Genomic DNA, 20122 nt, shown 5'->3' with positions numbered 1-20122 from the left:
TCATCTCGTGCAGCAGCCTCACGTCCCAGCGGCAGTTTGCTTTCTGTGAACTCCCAGCCCATTAAGATGCAAAGGCGCCTCCTGCGGGGCTCCGGCTAGCCCGCCCCACGCTCTCCTCACAAACGGCATCCACCGAGGGCGCCATCCAGCTCTGAAGTGTCATTACAAGGCTGACCCAGGCGGCTGAGTGCCTGCACGCAGCTCATCAGCCATTCAGCCCCTCTCGCAATTCGCCTTTTATCTCATTACCTTTCCCCGAGACCTCACAAACGCCTCTTAGGTGCATGCACGTGTCCGGATACGTTCAATCCAGGGAAGTGGCAGGGTGTTTAATTTTAAGAGCAGTTTGAAATGAGAAAAAAAGAAATGGTTTTTCATTGCGTGTTCCCGCCATCGCACCTCAAGCCAGAGCGGCGAAGCCTGCGTGTACATCATGGCCGTCATGGGGGTACGGGGCTGTGCTGTTCGGCCCCCTCCCCTTCCTCTTTATTTCCCTCTGCAATTTATTGGGGTGACATCCTGTAGAATAAAAGGCTAGTATGCAAATTTCCCCCTCGACCAGGAGGTAATCCAGCAGGCAGGCCTGCCAACCGCCCATGTCCCCGCCCCCTGGCCGGGCTGGCCAGACCCCACCCATGCACGAATTCATGCACCGGGGCCTAATAAGTGTGTGTGTGTGTGTGTGTGTGTGTGTGTGTATGTGTGTGTGTGTGTGTGTGTATACACACACATATACACACTCTCTCTAAGTGGCCAGATTATTATGCATTCAGAGATCATGATAATCTGGCCACTCAGTGTGTATAAAGCCAAGTGACCTGAATGACCAGAATGACTGGCTGTTATAACACACAATGTGGCCCGCCAACTGGCCTGATTGGGGATGGGGCCGGCCTGTCAACCTCCTACAGCCCCTTTTCCCCCTACCCCCCCCCCCCCACCAGCTCTGCCCTCAATTTCCTTCCCTCCCTGAGAGGGGGTGTGGCCAGCCAGCCAACCTCCCATGGGCCCTCCTTCAGCTGGCCCCAGCCCCAATCAGCCCCACCCCCCAATTGGGGGCGGGCCGGCCAACCTCTCAGCGCCCCCTGCCCCACGGAGATTGGGCCTAAGCAGGCAGTCGGACATCCCCCAAGGGGGCCTGGATTGTGAGAGGGTGCAGGCCAGGCTGTGGTGCTCTTCCCCCTACCCCCCCCATCCCTGTGCATGAATTCTGTGCACTGGCCCCTAGTTAGTTCATAATTCTTCTCCCCTTTCGGCCTCGTGTGTCCCTCCTTCAGCGACCCTAACGCCTCATCGCTTATACCCAGCCCTATCGACGTCACTTGCCTGTGTGCATTCAGCCCAGCCCTGTGTCTGCTCAGGTGCTTCATCCCTGGAGTTACCAGCAGCTCATTCTCTCTCTCCGGGCCCCTGCTCCTCAGACAGCGAGTGGTTAGCAGTGGCTGTTTCATAACTCCATTCCCTTGCATTTTGATTGAGCTGCAAATCCTCAGGATTTTTTTTTTTCTTTTTTCTTCTGCTTCCTTTTCCCCATCCAGGTGCTCTATCAGGATTTAGGGATCATTTAGGGTTTCAAGAGTAAGCTCATCTCCCCCCTCCCCCGCAGAAGACTTACTGAAGCAGATAGAAGGGCAGCTGGAGGGACAAAAGCCCTTGGAGCTTTCAGGAAAGGCCGTCATATAGAAAAGCGGCTGCTATTATTCCCAAGAAGCAGGCCACCTTATCGCGGGCCGCAGTGATAGGGTTTGTGCGAGGAGCCCTCCGAGGCCGGCGAGGAGAGCGAGCAGGGGAAATAGAACGTGCGTGCGTGTGGCTTCATTTCAGGTAAATGTGCCCGTTGGGCCAGCCTCAGTAAAGCAAATGGTGGAGCCCCGGCCGGTGTTGCTCAGTGGTTAGAGCGTCGGCCTGCGGACTGAAGGGTCCCTGGTTCGATTCCGGTCAAGGGCATGGACCTTGGTTGCGGACACATCCTCAGGAGGCAGATGATGGATGTTTCTAACTCTCTCTCCCTCTCCCTTCCTCTCTGTAAACAATCAATGAAAAAAAAAAAAAAAAAAATATATATATATATATATATATATATATATATATATATATATATATAGAAAGAGGGATAGAAAGCTAGAAACATTTATGAGAGAGAAACATCAATCAGCTGCCTCTTTCACACCCCATGCCCTTGACCGGAATCAAACCCAGGACCTTTCAGTCCGCAGGCCGACGCTCTATCCACTGAGCCAAACCGGTTTTGGCATAAAAATATTTTTAAAGAAATAAATTAAAAAACAAAACTAATGGCAGAGGCTGCTGTCAGGGCTTCGGAGCGAGGCCCTGCTCTGATTGCGTACCCCTTAATGATGAGAGTTTATCGCCTAAAAAGCGAGAAAGAAGGAGCGCCAGGAGCACCCCACATCCCTGTGTCTAAAGAAACCCGCCTCCCTGCTCTCGGGAGTCCACAGGCATTGCTCTCCTTCCGAAGCACGGGGCTGCCGGCCAGACTCAACCGCACGGACCCCAACCCCTCAGGGCGTGCTTTCCGTGTTTTTTTGTTTGTTTGTTTGTGTTTTTTTAAAATATATTTTATTGATTTTTTACAGAGAGGAAGGGAGAGGGATAGAGAGCTAGAAACATCGATGAGAGAGAAACATCGACCGGCTGCCTCTTGCACACCCCCTACTGGGGATGTGCCCGCAACCAAGGTGCATGCCCTTGACCAGAATCGAACCCGGGACCCTTCAGTCCGCAGACCAATGCTCTATCCACTGAGCCACACCGGTTTCGGCAGCTTTCCGTGTTTTTTCATCATCACCTGAGGATAGGATTTTCAGAGAGTGTGTGTCTGTGATAAAGACAGCTGAATCCACCGCAGCCGGGTGAGGATTAAAACATAAATTAAAGAATAAATAGCCCTAACTGGTGTGGCTCATTGGATAGAGCCTCCGCCTGCAGACTGAAGGGTTCCGGGTTTGATTCCAGTCAAGGGCATGTACCTTGGTTGTGGGCACATCCCCAGTGGGGGGTGTGCAGGAGGCAGCTGATGGATGTTTCTCTCTCATTGATGTTTCTCACTCTCTATTCCTCTCTGTAAAAAATCAATAAAATATATTTTTTATAAAGACAGCTTAACCACACACCACACACACACACACACACACACACACACACACACAAACACCCCCAGTTTTAGATGCATTTTGGTCCGGATCTGTGGCACAGAATAAGCTGAAGTCGAGTTTCCCTTTTCTCTTTTAACTTTTGTAGACGCCGTAACGCTGGCTCAGCGAACTCTTTGTCAAGGGCCTGAGAGCTCATATCTGGGCTCCGCTCTGTGCACTGTCTGGCGGGCGGTTCAGTGCTGCTGTGCCAACAGGAGGCAGGGCGAGGCGGTGGCCAGGCTGGGCTCTCAGCCAGTCACCCTCACCCCTCTGCTTGAGTGTTGGGACCCCCACTTCTCTTCTGGTCCTTGGTGTGTCTGGTGTTTTTTTAAAATATATTTTTATGGCCCAGCTGGTGTGGCTCAGCAGTTGAGCATCAACCCAGGAACCAGGAGGTCACTGGTTCGATTCCCAGTCAGGACACAGGCCCGGGTTGTGGGCTCGATCCCCAGTGGGGGGCATGCAGGAGGCAGCCAATCCCATGATTTCCTCTCATCGTTGGTGTTTCCATCTCTTTCTCCCGGTTCCTCTCTGAAATCAATTAAAAATATATAAGTTTTAAAAATATTTTTATTGATTTTTAGAGAGAGAGGAAGGGAAAGGGAAAGAAAGATAAAAACATCAATGACAGAAAGTCATTTCTCCCTTGTAGGTAATTAACTGCTTTTCTCTTGCTGCTTTTAATATTTTCTCTTTGTCTTTTGCTCTTGGCATTTTAATTATGATGTGTCTTGGTGTGGTCCTCTTTGGATTCCTCTTGTTTGGGGTTCTGTGTGCTTCCTGGACTTGTAAGTCTATTTCTTTCACCATGTGGGGGAAGTTTTCTGTCATTATTTCTTTTCTTTTTAAAAAAATATATTTTATTGATGTTTTACAGAGAGGAAGGGAGAGAGATAGAGAGCTAGAAATGGTGATGAGAGAGAAACATCGACCAGCCGTCTCCTGCACACCCCCTGCCGCGGATGTTCCCGCAACCAATGTACATGCTCTTGACCGGAATCGAACCCAGGACCCTTCAGTCCGCAGACCGACACTCCACCACTGAGCCATACCGGTTTCAGCTCTGTCGTTATTTCTTCAAATAGGTTTTCAGTATCTTGTTCTCTCTCTTCTTCTGGCACCCACATAATTCTGATGTTGGTACGCTTAAAATTGTCCCAGAGGCTCCTTACACTATTTTCAAATTTTTGGATTCTTTTTTCTTTTTGCTCTTCTGCTTGAGTTTTTTGTTGTTGTTGTTTGTTTCTTAGTATTTCAAATCTTTGACTTGATTCTTGTGTTCCTCTAGTCTGCTGTTGGGTCTCTGTATAATATTTATTTCAGTTAGTGTATGTTTAATTTCTAGTTGGTCCTTTTTCATATCTGCCTTTTCTAGGAAATTCTTGAAAAACCTTATAGCCGTGGTTTTGAACCCTATATCCAGTTGTTTGTTCTCCTCCATTTCTTTCGTTTGTGATCTGTTTTTTTGTCTCCACATTTTCGCTGCTTCCCTGAGTTGGTTAGGGTAGCTTTTGTGTGCTAGGTGTCCTATATGGGCCAGTGGCTTGGCCTCCCCAGTTATCTGAGGTGGACACTCTTGGTGCACCCCTTTGTGGACTGTCTGTACAGCCTTGTTGTAGTTAAGTCTTTTTTTTTTTTTTTAATATTTTATTGATTTTTTTTTTACAGAGAGGAAGAGAGAGGGATAGAGAGTTAGAAACATCGATGAGAGAGAATCATCGACCAGCTGCCTCTTGCACACCCCTACTGGGGATGTGCCCACAACCAAGGTACATGCCCTTGACCGGAATCGAACCCGGGACCTTTTAGTCCGCAGGCCGACGCTCTATCCACTGAGCCAAACCAGTGCTGGCTGTAGTTAAGTCCTAGTTGTTGTTGGTATCACTGGGAGGAGTTGACCTCCAGGCCAACTGGCTGTGAGGATCAACTGTGTCTATGCCAGGAGACAGCCTTATAGGACCAGACGTGCAAAATTGCAAAAGCCTCTGTGCTCAGCTTGGATGGGGCGGAGTCTCAGGGCTGAGCAGACAGTCTTGGCTTCCTGTCAGCCCCACCCTTGTGTGCACGTCTCCAGACCTCTGCCTTCCGCGGCCGCCCTGAGTTTCCGCCTGACAGTCCAGATTCCCCCGTATGAGCGTGGGTCTCCAAGGCTCGCCCGGAACTGGGGTTCAGTGCAGTTGGAACTGGGGTTCAGTGCAGTCGGGGGCTTCCTTCCCCCTCCCGCCAGAGAAAGCCAGCCAGGCACTCAGCCGCCCTTCCTCTCTGCACGTGTGTCTCCGAACCCCAGCCCTTTGCGGCTCCTCTGATTCTCCGTGAGCTTTCCTCTTTCTTTCTAGCTGTAGAATTCCCACTCAGCCGGCCTTCCTGTGGTTCTGGACGATTTCCACTCCGTCTTTTAGCTGTGGTTTTAAAAATTGTTGTGTGAGGCAGCAGTTGAGGCGCTTCCCTATGCCGCCATCTTGGTTTCTCCCTCGCTTGCTATCTTTGAGAAGGGAGACAGCTGCCATCGTTGCTCACGGTGACGACGATGATGATAAGAAAATAATGCAAACCCAGCAATCACTATCTGCCGACTGGCACTCCTTTAATAACGCTGGAGTTACTCTCTGGGCACCACGCCAGCTAGCCTTTCAATGCAATAGCCAACACCCGGAGGGAAGCAGCTGGCCTTCAAGGGGAGACGGGAGGGTTTCTGAGTATTTCTGAAAACCCTGCTTTTCCTAAAGGAAGGTAGCGTCGTTCTGATCATAAAAACAAAAGGACTGGCCGAAGCCAGTTTGGCTCTGTGGTAGAGCGTCGGTCTGCGGACTAAAAGGTCCCAGGTTCGATTCTGGGCAAGGGCATGGACCTTGGTTGCAGGCACATCCCCGGTAGGGGGTGTGCAGGAGGCAGCTGGTCGATGTTTCTCTCTCATCGATGTTTCTAGCTCTCTATCTCTCCCCCTTCCTCTCTGTAAAAAATCAATAAAATATATATTTTTTTAAAAATGAATCAAACAATACAGAGAAATACAAAGAGGAAAACACACACAGCCGATCCCCACACCCTGCGGTCACCCGGGAGCCACGGGGCAGTCTCTTCACCGACCCGTCACGTGGCCCCACCACCACCACTGTCCCCCCCCCCCTGACCCTTCCCCCCGTCCCCTCCCCCCGTGGCAGTCTCTTCCCGGACCCGTCACGTGGCCCTCCGACCACTGTCCGTCCCTCCTGTCCGTCCCCCGACCCCCACTGCCTGTTCGCGCACGGAGGGCGCTGTGTGTGGATCCGCAGGCGCCCTCGCCCTGGTTTCGGGATCTTCAGCCCCTGGAGGGTGCAGGGCGGGAGGGGAGATGGAGGTGAGAGGTGTTAGTTCTCTGCTGGAGGGGGCGGGGAGGGGGGGGGAGAGGAGGGGGAGGTGGAGGTGAGAGGTGTTAGTTCTCTGCTGTCCCACCCCCAGCACACCAGCCCCTCGCTGCCTGTAGCCATGCCCCCTCCTCACACTTACAGCCTCAGGTCTGGGGGTGACCCAGGCTCCCCAGGAGGCAGCCCCCCGCCCCCCGTGAACCCTCCCAGGGTAAAAGTGTGCTCTCATCCTCATCCCGGTGAGCGAGCCCCGCTCTCACGTGGCCCCGACGGACAGATACAAGGTCATGTCTCATTTGAGTGACACCCACACCCACACACACCCACACACACACACCTACACCCACACATACAGCCACACCCACCCACATATACACACCACCACACACACCCCACACACTCACCTACACCCACACATACAGCCATATACATCCACATACATACACCACCACACACACCCCACACACACACACCTACACACACACACCCATTCATACCCGCACACACACAAACCCATACACACACCCACATATACACACCACCACATACACACCCCACACACACATCTACACCCACACCTACACACACACACACACACACACACACACACACTCACACACACACACCCATTCATACCCACACACACGCAAACCCATACACACATCCACATATACACACCACCACACACACACACACACCCCACACACACACCTACACCCACACATACAGCCATATACACCCACATACACACACACACACACACACACCCCTACACACCTACACCCACACACACACACACACCACACATACCTACACCCACACATACAGCCATATACACCCACATACACCCCACACACACATACCTACACACACACACACACACACACATACACACACACACACCCATTCGTACCCGCATACACACAAACCCATACACACACTCACATATACACACCACCACGCACACACACCCCACACACACACCTACACCCACACATACAGCCATATACAGCCACATACACACACACATCCGCACACACAGCCACATATGCACCCACACACATACACACCCACACACACACACCCTCCACATGCAGCCACATATAGACACACACCCACACACACCTACACCCACACACACACACACACACACACACCCGCACACAGCCACATATACACCCGCACACACACATACACCCCCCCACACACACACACTCTCCACATACAGCCACACACACAACACACACACACCCGCACACAGCCACATATACACCCGCACACACACATACACCCCCACACACACACACACTCTCCACATACAGCCACACACACACACACACACACACACCCGCACACAGCCACATATACACCCGCACACACACATACACCCCCATACACACACACACTCTCCACATACAGACACACACACACACACACACACACACACTGCTCTCCCTCTCCAGGCCGGACACGGAGCGCTGTGCCCGCTCTGGCGGTGACGGGCCGTGTCACCGGGGGTGACAGCTCCTCAGAGCGCAGCCGCCTGTCGGAAGGAGAGGGAGGCTGGCACCTGCCCGGGTCGCCCTGGCTGCCAAGTGCATTAGCGCCGGCCTGGCAGCCGCTCCTCTTCCTTGTGGGAAGCGGGGTCTCCTCCGGGGGCCTTTGTGCACGGGAAGGCCATGCGTGACCGGGAGGTCTGGCAGGGTCCTGGGCCCCTGCTCTGCCCAGGCGGCGTCCTGGCACCTCCGGCCAGCACGTGTCCCGCTGCCAGCAGGTGGCAGTAGAGAGCCACAGCGCCTGCCAGTGGCTGGGGCCAGTAGACCTTCCCCCCCTCCCTCCGCCCTCCTTCCCGCCCCTCTCCCGCAGGAGCCTGCCCGCCTGCCGCCTGCTTCCCGGACTGAAAACCGCAGCTGGGGACACGGCTGAACAATAGCCCCGGCTCAGGAGCGCGAGGTTTTCACCGGGAGGAGGTTTGCGGGAACTGCCTCACCTCCTGGCCGCCTGCCAGCCGGAGCGCGGCCGGTACCGGTGCTGCCCCGGGGCTCTGCGGGCAGATGCAGTCCCTGTGTTTGGCGGGAACTCAGACCCCTGTCGAAAGAAAGGGCTTTATAATGATGCAGAAGCGAGCAGTCCCTTGGTAGCAGGTCTTTAGTGGGTGGTTTTACTGCCGTGTGTCTGATTCTGCGTGGAGATTCCCCAAAGGCCAAAATGCACTAAGGCCCAACGTACCAGAAAGAGCGGAGGAGCCTTCACAATGTAAGGTTTTGGTTTTTTAAAAAAATATATATTTTATTGACTTTTCACAGAGAGGAAGGTAGAGGGATAGAGAGCTAGAAACGTCAATGAGAGAATCATCGACCAGCTGCCTCCTGCACACCCCCCACCAGTGATGTGCGCGCAACCAAGGTCCATGCCCTTGACCGGAATCGAACCTGGGACTTTTCAGTCCGCAGACCGACGCTCTATCCACTGAGCCACACCGGTTTCGGCACAATGTAAGGTTTTAAAAAGTTAGCTGTCTCATTAGGCGGTCTAGTCCAGTGGTCGGCAAACTCATGGGTCCACAGAGCCAAACATCAACAGCACAACGACTGACATTTCTTTGGAGAGCCACATTTTTAAAACTTAAACTTCTTCTAATGCCACTTCTTAAACACAGACTCGCCCAGGCCATGGTCTTTTGTGGAAGAGCCACCCTCAAAGGGCCAAAGAGCCGCCTGTGGCTCGCGAGCCGCGGTTTGCCGACTACGGGTTTAGTGGAATCCTAAGAGCACTGTGAGTTTTCAGGGAAATACACTTTTTTTTATTTTTATTTTTTATTGTTTCAAGTATTACAAATGGTAGTTCATATATCGTCTTTCCCCCCCCAAATTGATCTTCCCCCAGTCTCCCCTACCCCCCGGCACATGCCCTCACCCCCCCCTCACCCCAGTTTCTGTGTCCATTGGTTGTGCTTATATGCATGTATACAAGTCCTTCAGTTGATCTCTTACTTTCCCGCCCCGCTCCCCAACCCTCCCCAGCCTTCCCGCTGTCATTTGACAGTCTGTTCCATGCCTCTCTGCCTCTGGATCTATTTTTTTTTTAAATATATATTTTATTGAATTTTTACAGAGCGGAAGGAAGAGAGATAGAGAGATAGAAATGTCGATGAGATAGAAACATCGACCAGCTGCCTCTTGCACATCCCCTGCCGGGGATGTGCCTGAAACCAAGGTACATGCCCTTGACCGGAATCGAACCTGGGACCTTTCAGTCTGCAGGCCGACACTCTACCCACTGAGCCACACCGGTTTCGGCTGGATCTATTTTTGTTCATCAGTTTATAATGTTCTTTATTATCCATAAATGAGTGAGAGCATGTGATATCTTTCTCCGCCTGGCTTATTTCGCTCAGCATAATGCTCTCCAGGTCCATCTGTGCTGCTGCCAATGGTAAAAGTGCTTCCTTTTTCATAGCAGCATAGTATTCCATTGTGGAGACAGACCACAGTTTTCTAATCCACTCACCTGCTGACGGGCACCTCAGCTGTTTCCAAATCCTAGCTGGTGAATGGTGCTGCTATGAACATAGGGGTGCATATATCCTCTCTGGTGGGTGTTTCTGGCTTCTTGGGATATATTCCTAGGAGTGGGATCACTGGGTCAAATGGGAGTTCCATTTTCAGTTGTTTTTTTTAAAAAAATATATATATTTTATTGATTTTTTACAGAGAGGAAAGGAGAGGGATAAAGAGATAGAAACATCGATGAGAGAGAAACACCGATCAGCTGCCTCCTGCACACCTCCTACTGGGGATGTGCCCGCAACCAAGGTGCATGCCCTTGACCGGAATCAAACCTGTGATTCTTGAGTCCGCAGGCCGACGCTCTATCCATTGAGCCACACCGGCCAGGGCCTCTCTGTACTTCCTGACTCGCTTTTGAGGAAGAGGCAGAGACTGTGCCTGGCTTTGGGGTGGAGATGACACAGGCGTGCTTTAGGCTAACTGACCTTCACCACCTCCCTCCCAGGACTTCACACGGTCGGGGGCAGAGCTGCCCGGTGGGGAGCACGTGGAGGGGGGCGGGGTCTGAGTGTGCAAGCCGCTGGCCACCCCAAGGGAGAAAGATGAGCCGGCTGGGGCCGGGATGGGCCTAGACAGCAGGTGTGCCCAGCAAGGTCATGACAGTCACATGATGGCACGCCCTGCTGGGCTCCGGCCGGCTGGGTGGCAGGTGTGTGCTGGGAGCTCACCTCGCCATTCTCCTGGTCATCGGCACAGCTGCTGAGAGAACAGCCCGTTCCAGAGAGTTCTCGGCTCCCGCCTGCGTGTCCCGGCCAGCGGGGCTGAGGAGCGGCCTGTCAGCATGCCTGGAGGTCAGCCAGGAGGGACCCAGGCCCCGGACAGGAGGCTGGGCCAGCAGGACGGAGTGTCCCCGGAGCGTGAGGACACCGGGTCAGACATGCGACGTGGCTCTCGATCTCTATCCGCTCCCTGCCCGCGGCTGTAGGGCCCCTTCCTGGGCCTCCCAGACCCGTGGTTCTCCCCCGTGACCTCCATCCTTCTGCACGGACCCCCCAACCCCCCAGCCTCTCACACCGCTGGCTGCTCTGTCCGGCTGATGCTGTGGCCACTTCCGGTCCCTGTGTGCCCGGAGGGATCCAGCCTCGGGCCGGGTCTGCGGCCTCCATCGTGTCCTTCTGGAATGGCTCCGAGGGGGTCAGAGCCTGCCCTCGCGTGGGCCGGGGACGGCTGACTACCTGTTCCGGCTTTCTGTTTTTTATATATTATATATATTTTATCGATTGTTTACAGAGAGGGAGATGAAGAGAGAGAGAAACATCGATGAGAGAGAAGCATCGATCACCTGCCTCCTGCACACCCCCCACTGGGGATGTGTCCGCAACCAAGGTACATGCCCTTGACCGGAATCGAACCCGGGACCCTTCAGTCTGCAGTCCAATGCTCTATCCACTGAGCCAAACCGGTTTCTGTAAAAAAATCAATAAAATGTATATTGTTTAAAAATATATTTTATTGATTTTTTACAGAGAGGAAGGGAGAGGGATAGAGAGCTAGACACTTGATCTTAGCCAAAAGGCCGAGAAGCGATGGGATAGAGAGCTACAAACATCGATGAGAGAGACAGCATCCATCAGCTGCCTCCTGCACGCCCCCCACTGGGGATGTGCCCGCAACCAAGGTGCATACCCTTGACAGGAATCGAACCCGGGACCCTCAGTCCGCAGGCCGATGCTCTATCCTTTGAGCCACACCAGTCAGGGCTGGTCTGGCTTCCTTATGCCCTCTTCCCACCCCTCCAGAGGTCACATCCTGGGATACGGGCTCTCCTGCCAGGCCCGTGTGTAGGATCACCTGAGGTTTAAACAGAGAAAGGAAAGGAAGAAACAAGAGTCTAGGCCCAGCCCTGACCGGTGTGGCTCAGTGGATAGAGCGTCAGTCTGCAGACAGAAGGGTCCCAGGTTCGATTCCGGTCAAGGGCATGTGCTTGCTTGCGAGCACATCCCCAGTAGGGGGCGTGCAGGTGGCAGCTAATGGATGTTTCTCTCTCATCGATGTTTCTAATGCTCTCTCCCTCTCCTTCCTCCTGTAAAAAAAATCAATGAAATATATTTTTAAAATAAGTTTAAAAAGATCGTCGGCCTTGTCCTTGGCATCGCCGAGCTCGGTTGTGGCAGGGCTGGGTCTGACGTTTATGCGATGACCTGCAATCAGGACACACAGCCCTGGCGGGCGGGGATGGGCCTGCTGAGGATCCGGTCATGTCTCTCTCCTCCTTTGTCCGACCTGGGCCTTGTGGGTCTTAGAGTGATCACGTGTTTCCTTAGACATCAGAGGAAGTTGTCGCTAAAAACAAAACGCAGCCGGTTTGGCTCAATGGTTAGAGCGTCAGCCTGCGGACTGAAGGGACCGGGGTTCGATTCCAGTCAAGGGCATGTACCTTGGTTGTGGGCACATCCCCGGTAGTGGGTGTACAGGAGGCAGCTGATAGATGTTTCTCTCTCATCGATGTTTCTAGCTCTCTATCCCTCTCTTCCTCTCTGCAAAAAATCAATAAAATATATTAATATTAAAATAAATAAGTAAAAATTTAAAAAAATAAAAATTTAAAAAATACGCAGGCCTCCCAGGGGTCCGTCTCCCCGATGCCGCTCACCCCCATATCCGTGCGCTCCTCTCCCCACAGGCGGCCTGGACCTCATCTTCATGCCCGGCCTCGGGTTCGACAGGCACGGCCACCGGCTGGGCCGGGGCCGCGGCTACTACGACGCCTACCTGAGCCGCTGCGAGCAGCACCAGCGGGCGAAGCCCTACACGCTGGCCCTGGCGTTCAGGGAGCAGATCTGCGCCCGGGTCCCCGTGGACGAGCACGATGTAAAGGTGGACGAGGTCCTGTACGAAGACGCCCCCTGAGCCCCGCCCCGCAGCGCGAGCCCCGCCCCGCAGCCCGAGAGAGGGGCACAGGGGACACGCGTGTCCCGCACCGCACCCCACCGGGAGCACGGGCTGCACTGCGGCGATCATTATAAGATACCTATCCCCAAACCACCTTTAAAATATGAATAGAGCTGCCCTGGCCTGTGTGGCTCAGTGGGTAGAGCGTTGGCCTGCGGACCGAAGGGTCCCAGGTTCGATTCCCAGGTTTCGGGCTCGATCCCCAGGGTGGAGCGTGCAGGAGGCAACCAATCCATGATTCTCTCTCATCATTGATTTTTTTTTCTCTCTCTCCCTCTCCCTCTCTGAAATCAATAAAAAATATTTTTTAAAAAAATTAATAGAGCTGCCGGGACCGGTTTAGCTCAATGGATAGAGAGTCGGCTTGGGGACTGAAGGGACCCAGGTTCGATTCCGGTCAAGGGCATGTACCTTGGTTGCGGGCATATCCCCAGAAGGGGGTGTGCAAGAGGCAACTGATCGATGACTCTCTCTCATCGATGTTTCTAACTCTCTATCTCTCTCCCTTCCTCTCTGTACAAAATCAATAAAATATATTTAAAAAAAAAATTAATAGAGCTAAAAATGAGGAACATTTGTAATAATATGAACAATAAAGATTTATTTAAAATAAATAAAAAGGAAAAGTGAGGCCAGAATGATAAAATAATAATAATAATAATAATAATAATAATAATAATAGAGCCGAAACCGGTTTCGCTCAGTGGATAGAGCGTCGGCCTCCGGACTGAAAGGTCCCAGGTTCCATTCTGGTCAGGGGCATGTACCTTGGTTGCGGGCACATCCCCAGTGGGGGGTGTGCAGGAGGCAGCTGATCAATGATTCTCTCTCATCGATGTTTCTAACTCTACCTCTTCCTCTCTGTAAAAAAATCAATAAAATATATTAATAAATAAATAAAATAAGATAAAACGGAGGCCCTTGTCATAGGATTTTGAGTTTAATTTCCAGGTTCGAACATGACTAGTCGAACTCTCTGCTGTTCAGTGTAAGGAAATATTTGTGAGGACCTTGCTCTGGCTCCGGGAGGGAGGGGGGTGAACTCCGGGGAGCGGGCGCTGTCCAGGGTCCTGCCGTGGGCGCGCGGCCTTGGCAGGTGTGTGCACGCTCACCATGACCAGTGATGTGCCGGTATTGGCTTCAGGCACCGGGATCCTCAGGAATATCACTGCTCACACTTCCGTAGCTGACCGGATTTACCATATCAGATATATATACACACACGCAGTGGCCAAATGATGCTCTCCGAACGCATAATCATCTGGCCATTCCGTGTAGATCCTTCCTATAGAATAAAAGGCTCATGTGCAAATGGTCCCCTCAACCCGGAGTTCCACCAGCAGGCAGGCCGGCCAACTGCCCATGTCCCCTCCCCCTGGCCAGGCTGGCCGGACCCCACCCATGCACGAATGCATGCACCGGGCCTCTAATACACACACATACACTGAGTGGTCAGATTATTGTTATGTCCAGAGATCATAGTAATCTGACTGCTCAGTGTATATGTGTTTTGATAACTTTTTTTTAAAATATATTTTTATTGATTTTTTACAGAGAGGACGAGAGAGGGATAGAGAGTTAGAAACGTCGATGAGAGAGAAACATCGACCAGCTGCCTCTTGCATGCCCCCTACAGGGGATGTGCCCGCAACCAACATACATGCCCCTGAACGGAATCAAACCTGGGACCTTTCAGTCCGCAAACCGACGCTCTACCACTGAGCCAAACCTATTTCGGCTGTATATATGTTTTGGATCAGTTAATGGAATATATTCAGGATATTTTCATCTATACTCTTTGGATGATAGCTTATGATTTGATATTTAAGCTACAAAAGTGAAGAAAAAAAAAAAAAAAAAAGCACTTTAAAAATGTCCTCTGGCCAAAACCCATGTGGCTCAGTGGATAGAGCATCGGCCTGCGGACTGAAGGGTCCCGGGTTCGATTTCGGTCAAGGGCATGTACCTTGGTTGCGGGCACATCCCCAATGGGGGGTGTGCGGGAGGCGGCTGATCGGTGTTTCTCATTGATGTTTCTGACTCTGTCCCTCTCTTCCTCTCTGTAAAAAAATCAATAAAATATATATGTTTTTAAATGCCCTCTGACCTCACGTGGGACCTTCCCAGCACAGCGTGCACCGTGGGAGGCGGGAGGGAGACGGTTCTGTGAGCTGCGAGGTCCCGTGACCGCGCTGCTGACAAGTCAGAGGGGTGACTTGCACCGTGAGGTCAGGTGCCATGCTCACAGCGCTGACCGGGCGATGGATCCACACTGGGTAACCAGTCAGAGCTCTGAGCCGCTGTGGGTCTGGCAGCTTTAGCTCCTCCCGCCAAAGGGGTGCCCCACGCCCCTCCCCAGCCTCTCCCGTGCAGGCAGGTGCTGGGGCTGCAAGGCCTCCCAGAACAGGCCCCCACCCCCCCCCAGGGTCCCCTCATGGGCCGAGGTCCCTGTGCAGAATGTGAAAAGCCACGGCCAGCATGGCTCTCAGGTTCAAAGGCTTAAAGAAAGAGCTGACACACAAACTGACACACAAGACAAGAAATATTGATCTGGCCGAAAGCGGTTTGGCTCAGTGGTAGAGCGTCGGCCTGCAGATTGAAAGGTCCCAGGTTCGATTCCGGTCAAGGGCATGTATAATACATTGGTTGCGGGCACATCCCCGGTAGGGGGTGTGCAAGAGGCAGCTGATCGATGATTCTCTCTCATCGATGTTTCTAACTCTCTATCCCTCTCTCTCTTCCTCTCTGTAAAAAATCAATAAAAATATATTAAAAAAAAAAAAAAGAAATATTGATCTGGAATTGTGGGGGGAAGCCAGGGGGTGTGCAAGAGGCAGCTGATCGATGATTCTCTCTCATCGATGTTTCTAACTCTCTATCCCTCTCTCTTCCTCTCTGTAAAAAATCAATAAAATATTGATTTTATTTTTATTAAATATATATATTTTTTTTAAAAAGAGTCAGCAAGTGCTTAAAGGCCCAGCAGCAGGCCGCCTCTGTGGTTTCCTCTCTCTGTGATCCCGTGGCCTCCTGGGCAGGCTCTCTCTCTCTCTTTTAATAAGTGTTTCTCAGATCTCTGTGTCTGATAAAACACGGGCTGTAGCCATGTCAGTACATAGTGTTTCATTGATTTTCTTCCCACAAAATGCAATTATGGTGGCACAGAAGTTGTAACCCGTTTCTTTCTAAGATTCGGGACCATCCTTCTTAAGAATCTGTTGATGAGAACCCTGACCGGTGTGGCTCAGTGGATAGAGCGCCGGCCTGCGGACTGAAAGGTCCCGGGTTCGATTCCTGTCAAGGGCATGGACCTTCGTTGTAAGCACATCCCCAGTGGGGGGTGTGCAGGAGGCAGCTGATGGATGTTTCTCTCTCATCGATGTTTCTAGCTCTCTATCACTCCCTTCCTCTCTGTAAAAAAATCAATAAAATGTATTTTAAATATATATATATATATATATATATAATAAATATATAAAATAAAAACAAATAAATAAAAAATACGTTTTTTATTGATGTCAGAGAGGAAGAGAGAGGGAGAGAGAGATAGAAACATCCATGAGGAGAGAGGATCATGGACCGGCTGCCTCCTGCACGCCCCTCACTGGGGATGGAGCCCGCCACCTGGGCATGTGCCCCGACCGGGAATCGAACCCTGACCTCCTGGTTCAGAGGTCGACACCATCCCTCTTCCTTTAAAAAACACGCCCGTGGCTGCTGTGAGCCGGGGAGATCTTCACTGCCTCCAGCTGTGTGTCCCCCGGGCTTCCTGGCACACTTTCCCCTGGGCGGCTGGGTCACAGGGGAACAGGCCAGCCCTCCGCGGCCGAGCTGGCTGTGAGGTGTCGATGCTGATGCCCAGGTGGGGTTGGGGGGGATGGACCTTGTGGGGCTCAGAGCAAACGCCTGCAAGTCCTTCTCCTCTTGGGTTGTGCCTTAGAGCTCACTCCCCTTGACCTTGAAGAAGAGCAAGGGCATTGTAGAGCCCGGCGCTCAGAGGGGCGATGGCGCCCCCTGCGGGGCATCGGGCCAGGTCTGGGCTGCCCGGGTTAGGACAGCCGGCAGGAGGGGGGGTTCAGAGATGCTGCTACCATGCACCGGGCAGCACCACATATCTGTCAGGCCAGGGGGGAGACCCTGCCCTGGCTTGGCGTGTGCGCATGCATGCGTGTGTTTGTGCATGTATGCACGTGTATGTGTACATATGTGTGTGCATGTACACGCAAGAACAAGTGTACTTGTTCATGTATTTCTTTTTTAAAAAATATATATATATTTTATTGATTTTCTTACAGAGAGAAAGGGAGAGGGATGGAGAGTCAGAAACATCGATGAGAGAGACACATCCATCAGCCACCTCCTGCACACCCCTTACTGGGGATGTGCCCACAACCAAGGTACATGCCCTTGACCTGAATCGAACCCGGGACCCTGGATATACACAGTGGATATACACTGAGCCAAATTAGTCAGAGCTAAAAATATATTTTAAAATGGATATGTGTGTGGGGTGTGTGTGTTTGTGTGTATTTTATTTCTATTTTATTTTTTCAAATATATTTTATTGATTTTTTACAGAGAGGAAGGGAAAGGGATAGAGAGTTAGAAACATCGATGAGAGAGAGTCATCGATCAGCTGCCTCCTGCACACCCCCCACCGGGGATGTGCCCGCAACCAAGGTCCATGCCCTTGACCGGAATCGAACCCGGGACCCTTCCGTCCACAGGCCGACGCTCTAGCCACTGAGCCACACCGGTTTCGGCTATTTTATCTTTTTTTTTTGCCATTCAAGGCATTTTAAATAACTCTCCCTCCGTCTCCAGGGAGGCTTCTCGCTAACAAATTCCCGTTTCCATGCGGCGGCGGCGTCGTTAGCACGGTTTTATGGCGTCTCTTCCCCGGCCGTCGCTCCGAGGGGACATCGTCGCTCAGATAATAACTCGCACGTGTGACTCCGGGCGCCCTCACAGGCCCTGTTTCCGTGTGTTTATCCCGAGCTGCACCGCGGGGCCGTCCCGTTAGGGCTGTCAGCCCTTCCCATCCCTAGCTCACGCCGGCTTCGCTGACACGTGAGAAAAGAGGCTGTTTTATAGTCTCAGGCCCCCGTTGGTATCGGGGGGCTGTTTCCGAGCAGAAGGAGGAACCCGCAGACAGTGCTTTGGAGGAGTCCCCCTCCCCCACAGTGGGTCTCAGCCCTGGCCGGGCATCGGAATAACCTGCCGGTGCTTTGAAAACGCCTGCCCAGCCCTGGCCGGTGTGGCTCAGTGGATAGAGCGTCGGCCTGCGGACTGAAGGGTCCCGGGTTCGATTCCAATCAAGGGCATGTACCTTGGTTGCGAGCACATCCCCAGTGTGGGGGGTGCAGGAGGCAGCTGATGGATGTTTCTCTCTCATCGATGTTTCTAACTCTCTATCCCTCTCCCTTCCTTTCTGTAAAAAAAAAAAAAAAAAAAACAATAAAAAAACAATAAAAATGTATTATTTTTTTTTTAAAGCACGGCTTTCTTTCCTTTTTTATTTTATTTCATCGTTAATGTATTTTTATTGATTTCAGAGAGGAAGAGATGAGAGAGAGAGAGAGAGAGAGAGAGAGAGAGAGAGAGAGAGAGAGGAGAGAAACACCTATGATGAGAGAGGATCATGTGCAGGAGGCAGCTGATGGATGTTTCTCTCTCATCGACATTTCTAGCTCTCTATCCCTCTCCCTTCCTCTCTGTAAAAAAAAATCAATAAAATATATTTTTAAAAATAAAAATAAAATTAAGCCGACACTGGTTTGGCTCAATGGATAGAGTGTCGGTCTGCGGACTAGAGGGTCCCGGGTTCGATTCTGGGCAAGGGCATGTACCTGGGTTGCGGGCACATCCCCAGTGGGTGGTGTGTGGGAGGCAGCTGATAGATGTTTCTTTCTCATCGATGTTTCTAACTTTCTATCCCTCTCCCTTCCTCTCTGTGAAATATCAATAAAATATATTAAATAGCCGAAACCGGTTTGGCTCAATGGATAGAGCGTCGGCTTGGGGACTAAAGGGACCCGGGTTCGATTCCGGTCAAGGGCATGTACCTTGGTTGCGGGCACATCCCCAGTGGGGGGTGTGCAAGAGGCAGCTGATCGATGACTCATCGATGTTTCTAGTTCTCTATCTCTCTCCCTTCCTCTCTGTACAAAAACAATAAAATATATTTTAAAAATAAAAATAAAATAAAATATATTAAATAAAATAAAATTAAATTAAATTAAATTTAAAAATAACAATAAAAGCAACCCCAGAACGCGCTTCTCTGGTTTGAGACAAGGGCCAGCCTGACCCCGTGCCCCTCCCGTGGCCGCCTCAGTGGCCTCCTCGGTGGCCGTGGTGGACACGGATTTATGTTCCTGGGATTCATACTGGCCGTTCCAGACAGGCGTCCGCCCAGCCAGCCGCCCGGCAGGCTGCCAAAGCCTGCCTTTGCCAAGCGACAGACGGGATGAAAAATGAGGCTCACACCAAGCCTTCCCGGCCGCTCCCCCCACCAGGCCAGCTGATGCCAGGAAGAGCCCGTCGGGTGGGCAGCCGCTGTGGATGCTGTGGGCAGGAGGACAGACAGAGGGCTGAGCGCCCGGCCAGTGTTGCTCAGTGGGTGGAGCATCGACCTAGGAACCTGGAGGTCCCAGTTCGATTCCCGGTCAGGGCACAAGCCAGTGGGGGGCGTGCAGGAGGCAGCTGATCCATGACTCTCTCTCATCATGGATGTTTCTGTCTCTCTCTCTCTCTTCCTGGCTGAAATCAATAAAAATATCCTATATAGACAAAACCAGTTTGGCTCAGTGGATAGAGCGTCGACCTGTGGACTGAAGAGTCCCAGGTTCGATTCCGGTCAAGGGCATGTACCTTGCTTGCGGACACATCCCCAGTTGGGGGTGTGCAGGAGGCAGCTGATCGATGTTTCTCTCTCATCGATGTTTCTAACTCTCTATCCCTCTCTCTTCCACTCTGTAAAAAAAATCAATAAAATATATTTAAAAAAATAAAATTACTGTTACTTTAAAAAATATATATCCTATATAATAAAAGCCTAATATGTTAAGTGTCTGTTCATCCAGTTGTCTGTTCAACCAATCAAAGCATAATATGCTAATGAGATGCTACGACTGTGCTCAACTGCTCGCTATGACAGGCA

The 20122-nt window shown here is 51.8% G+C and overlaps 1 protein-coding gene across 5 annotated transcripts in view; it reads left to right on the top strand.

Moving 5' to 3' along the window:
* The window catches only part of LOC311614452 (5-formyltetrahydrofolate cyclo-ligase-like), a 41874-nt gene extending 27738 nt beyond the window's left edge, over positions 1–14136 (top strand). For 3 of the 5 annotated variants that reach the window (XM_084869312.1, XM_084869314.1, XM_084869313.1), the window contains exon 3: positions 12692–13264. In XM_084869312.1, coding sequence (XP_084725438.1) covers positions 12692–12918 — 227 coding nt within the window. In that variant the 3' untranslated portion in view covers positions 12919–13264. Of the gene's footprint in view, positions 1–12691; positions 13285–13516 lie in introns of those variants that run through there. The other 2 variants (XM_084869311.1, XM_084869310.1) reach the window with 2 other exon arrangements.
* Positions 14137–20122: the final 5986 nt, after the last annotated feature.

The sequence above is a fragment of the Pipistrellus hanaki genome, assembly GCF_964339955.1.
Source record: "Pipistrellus hanaki genome assembly, chromosome: 21".
NCBI lineage: Eukaryota > Metazoa > Chordata > Mammalia > Chiroptera > Vespertilionidae > Pipistrellus > Pipistrellus hanaki.
Note: the sequence above shows the minus strand (reverse complement) of the source record. Positions and strands in the feature narration are given on the sequence as shown.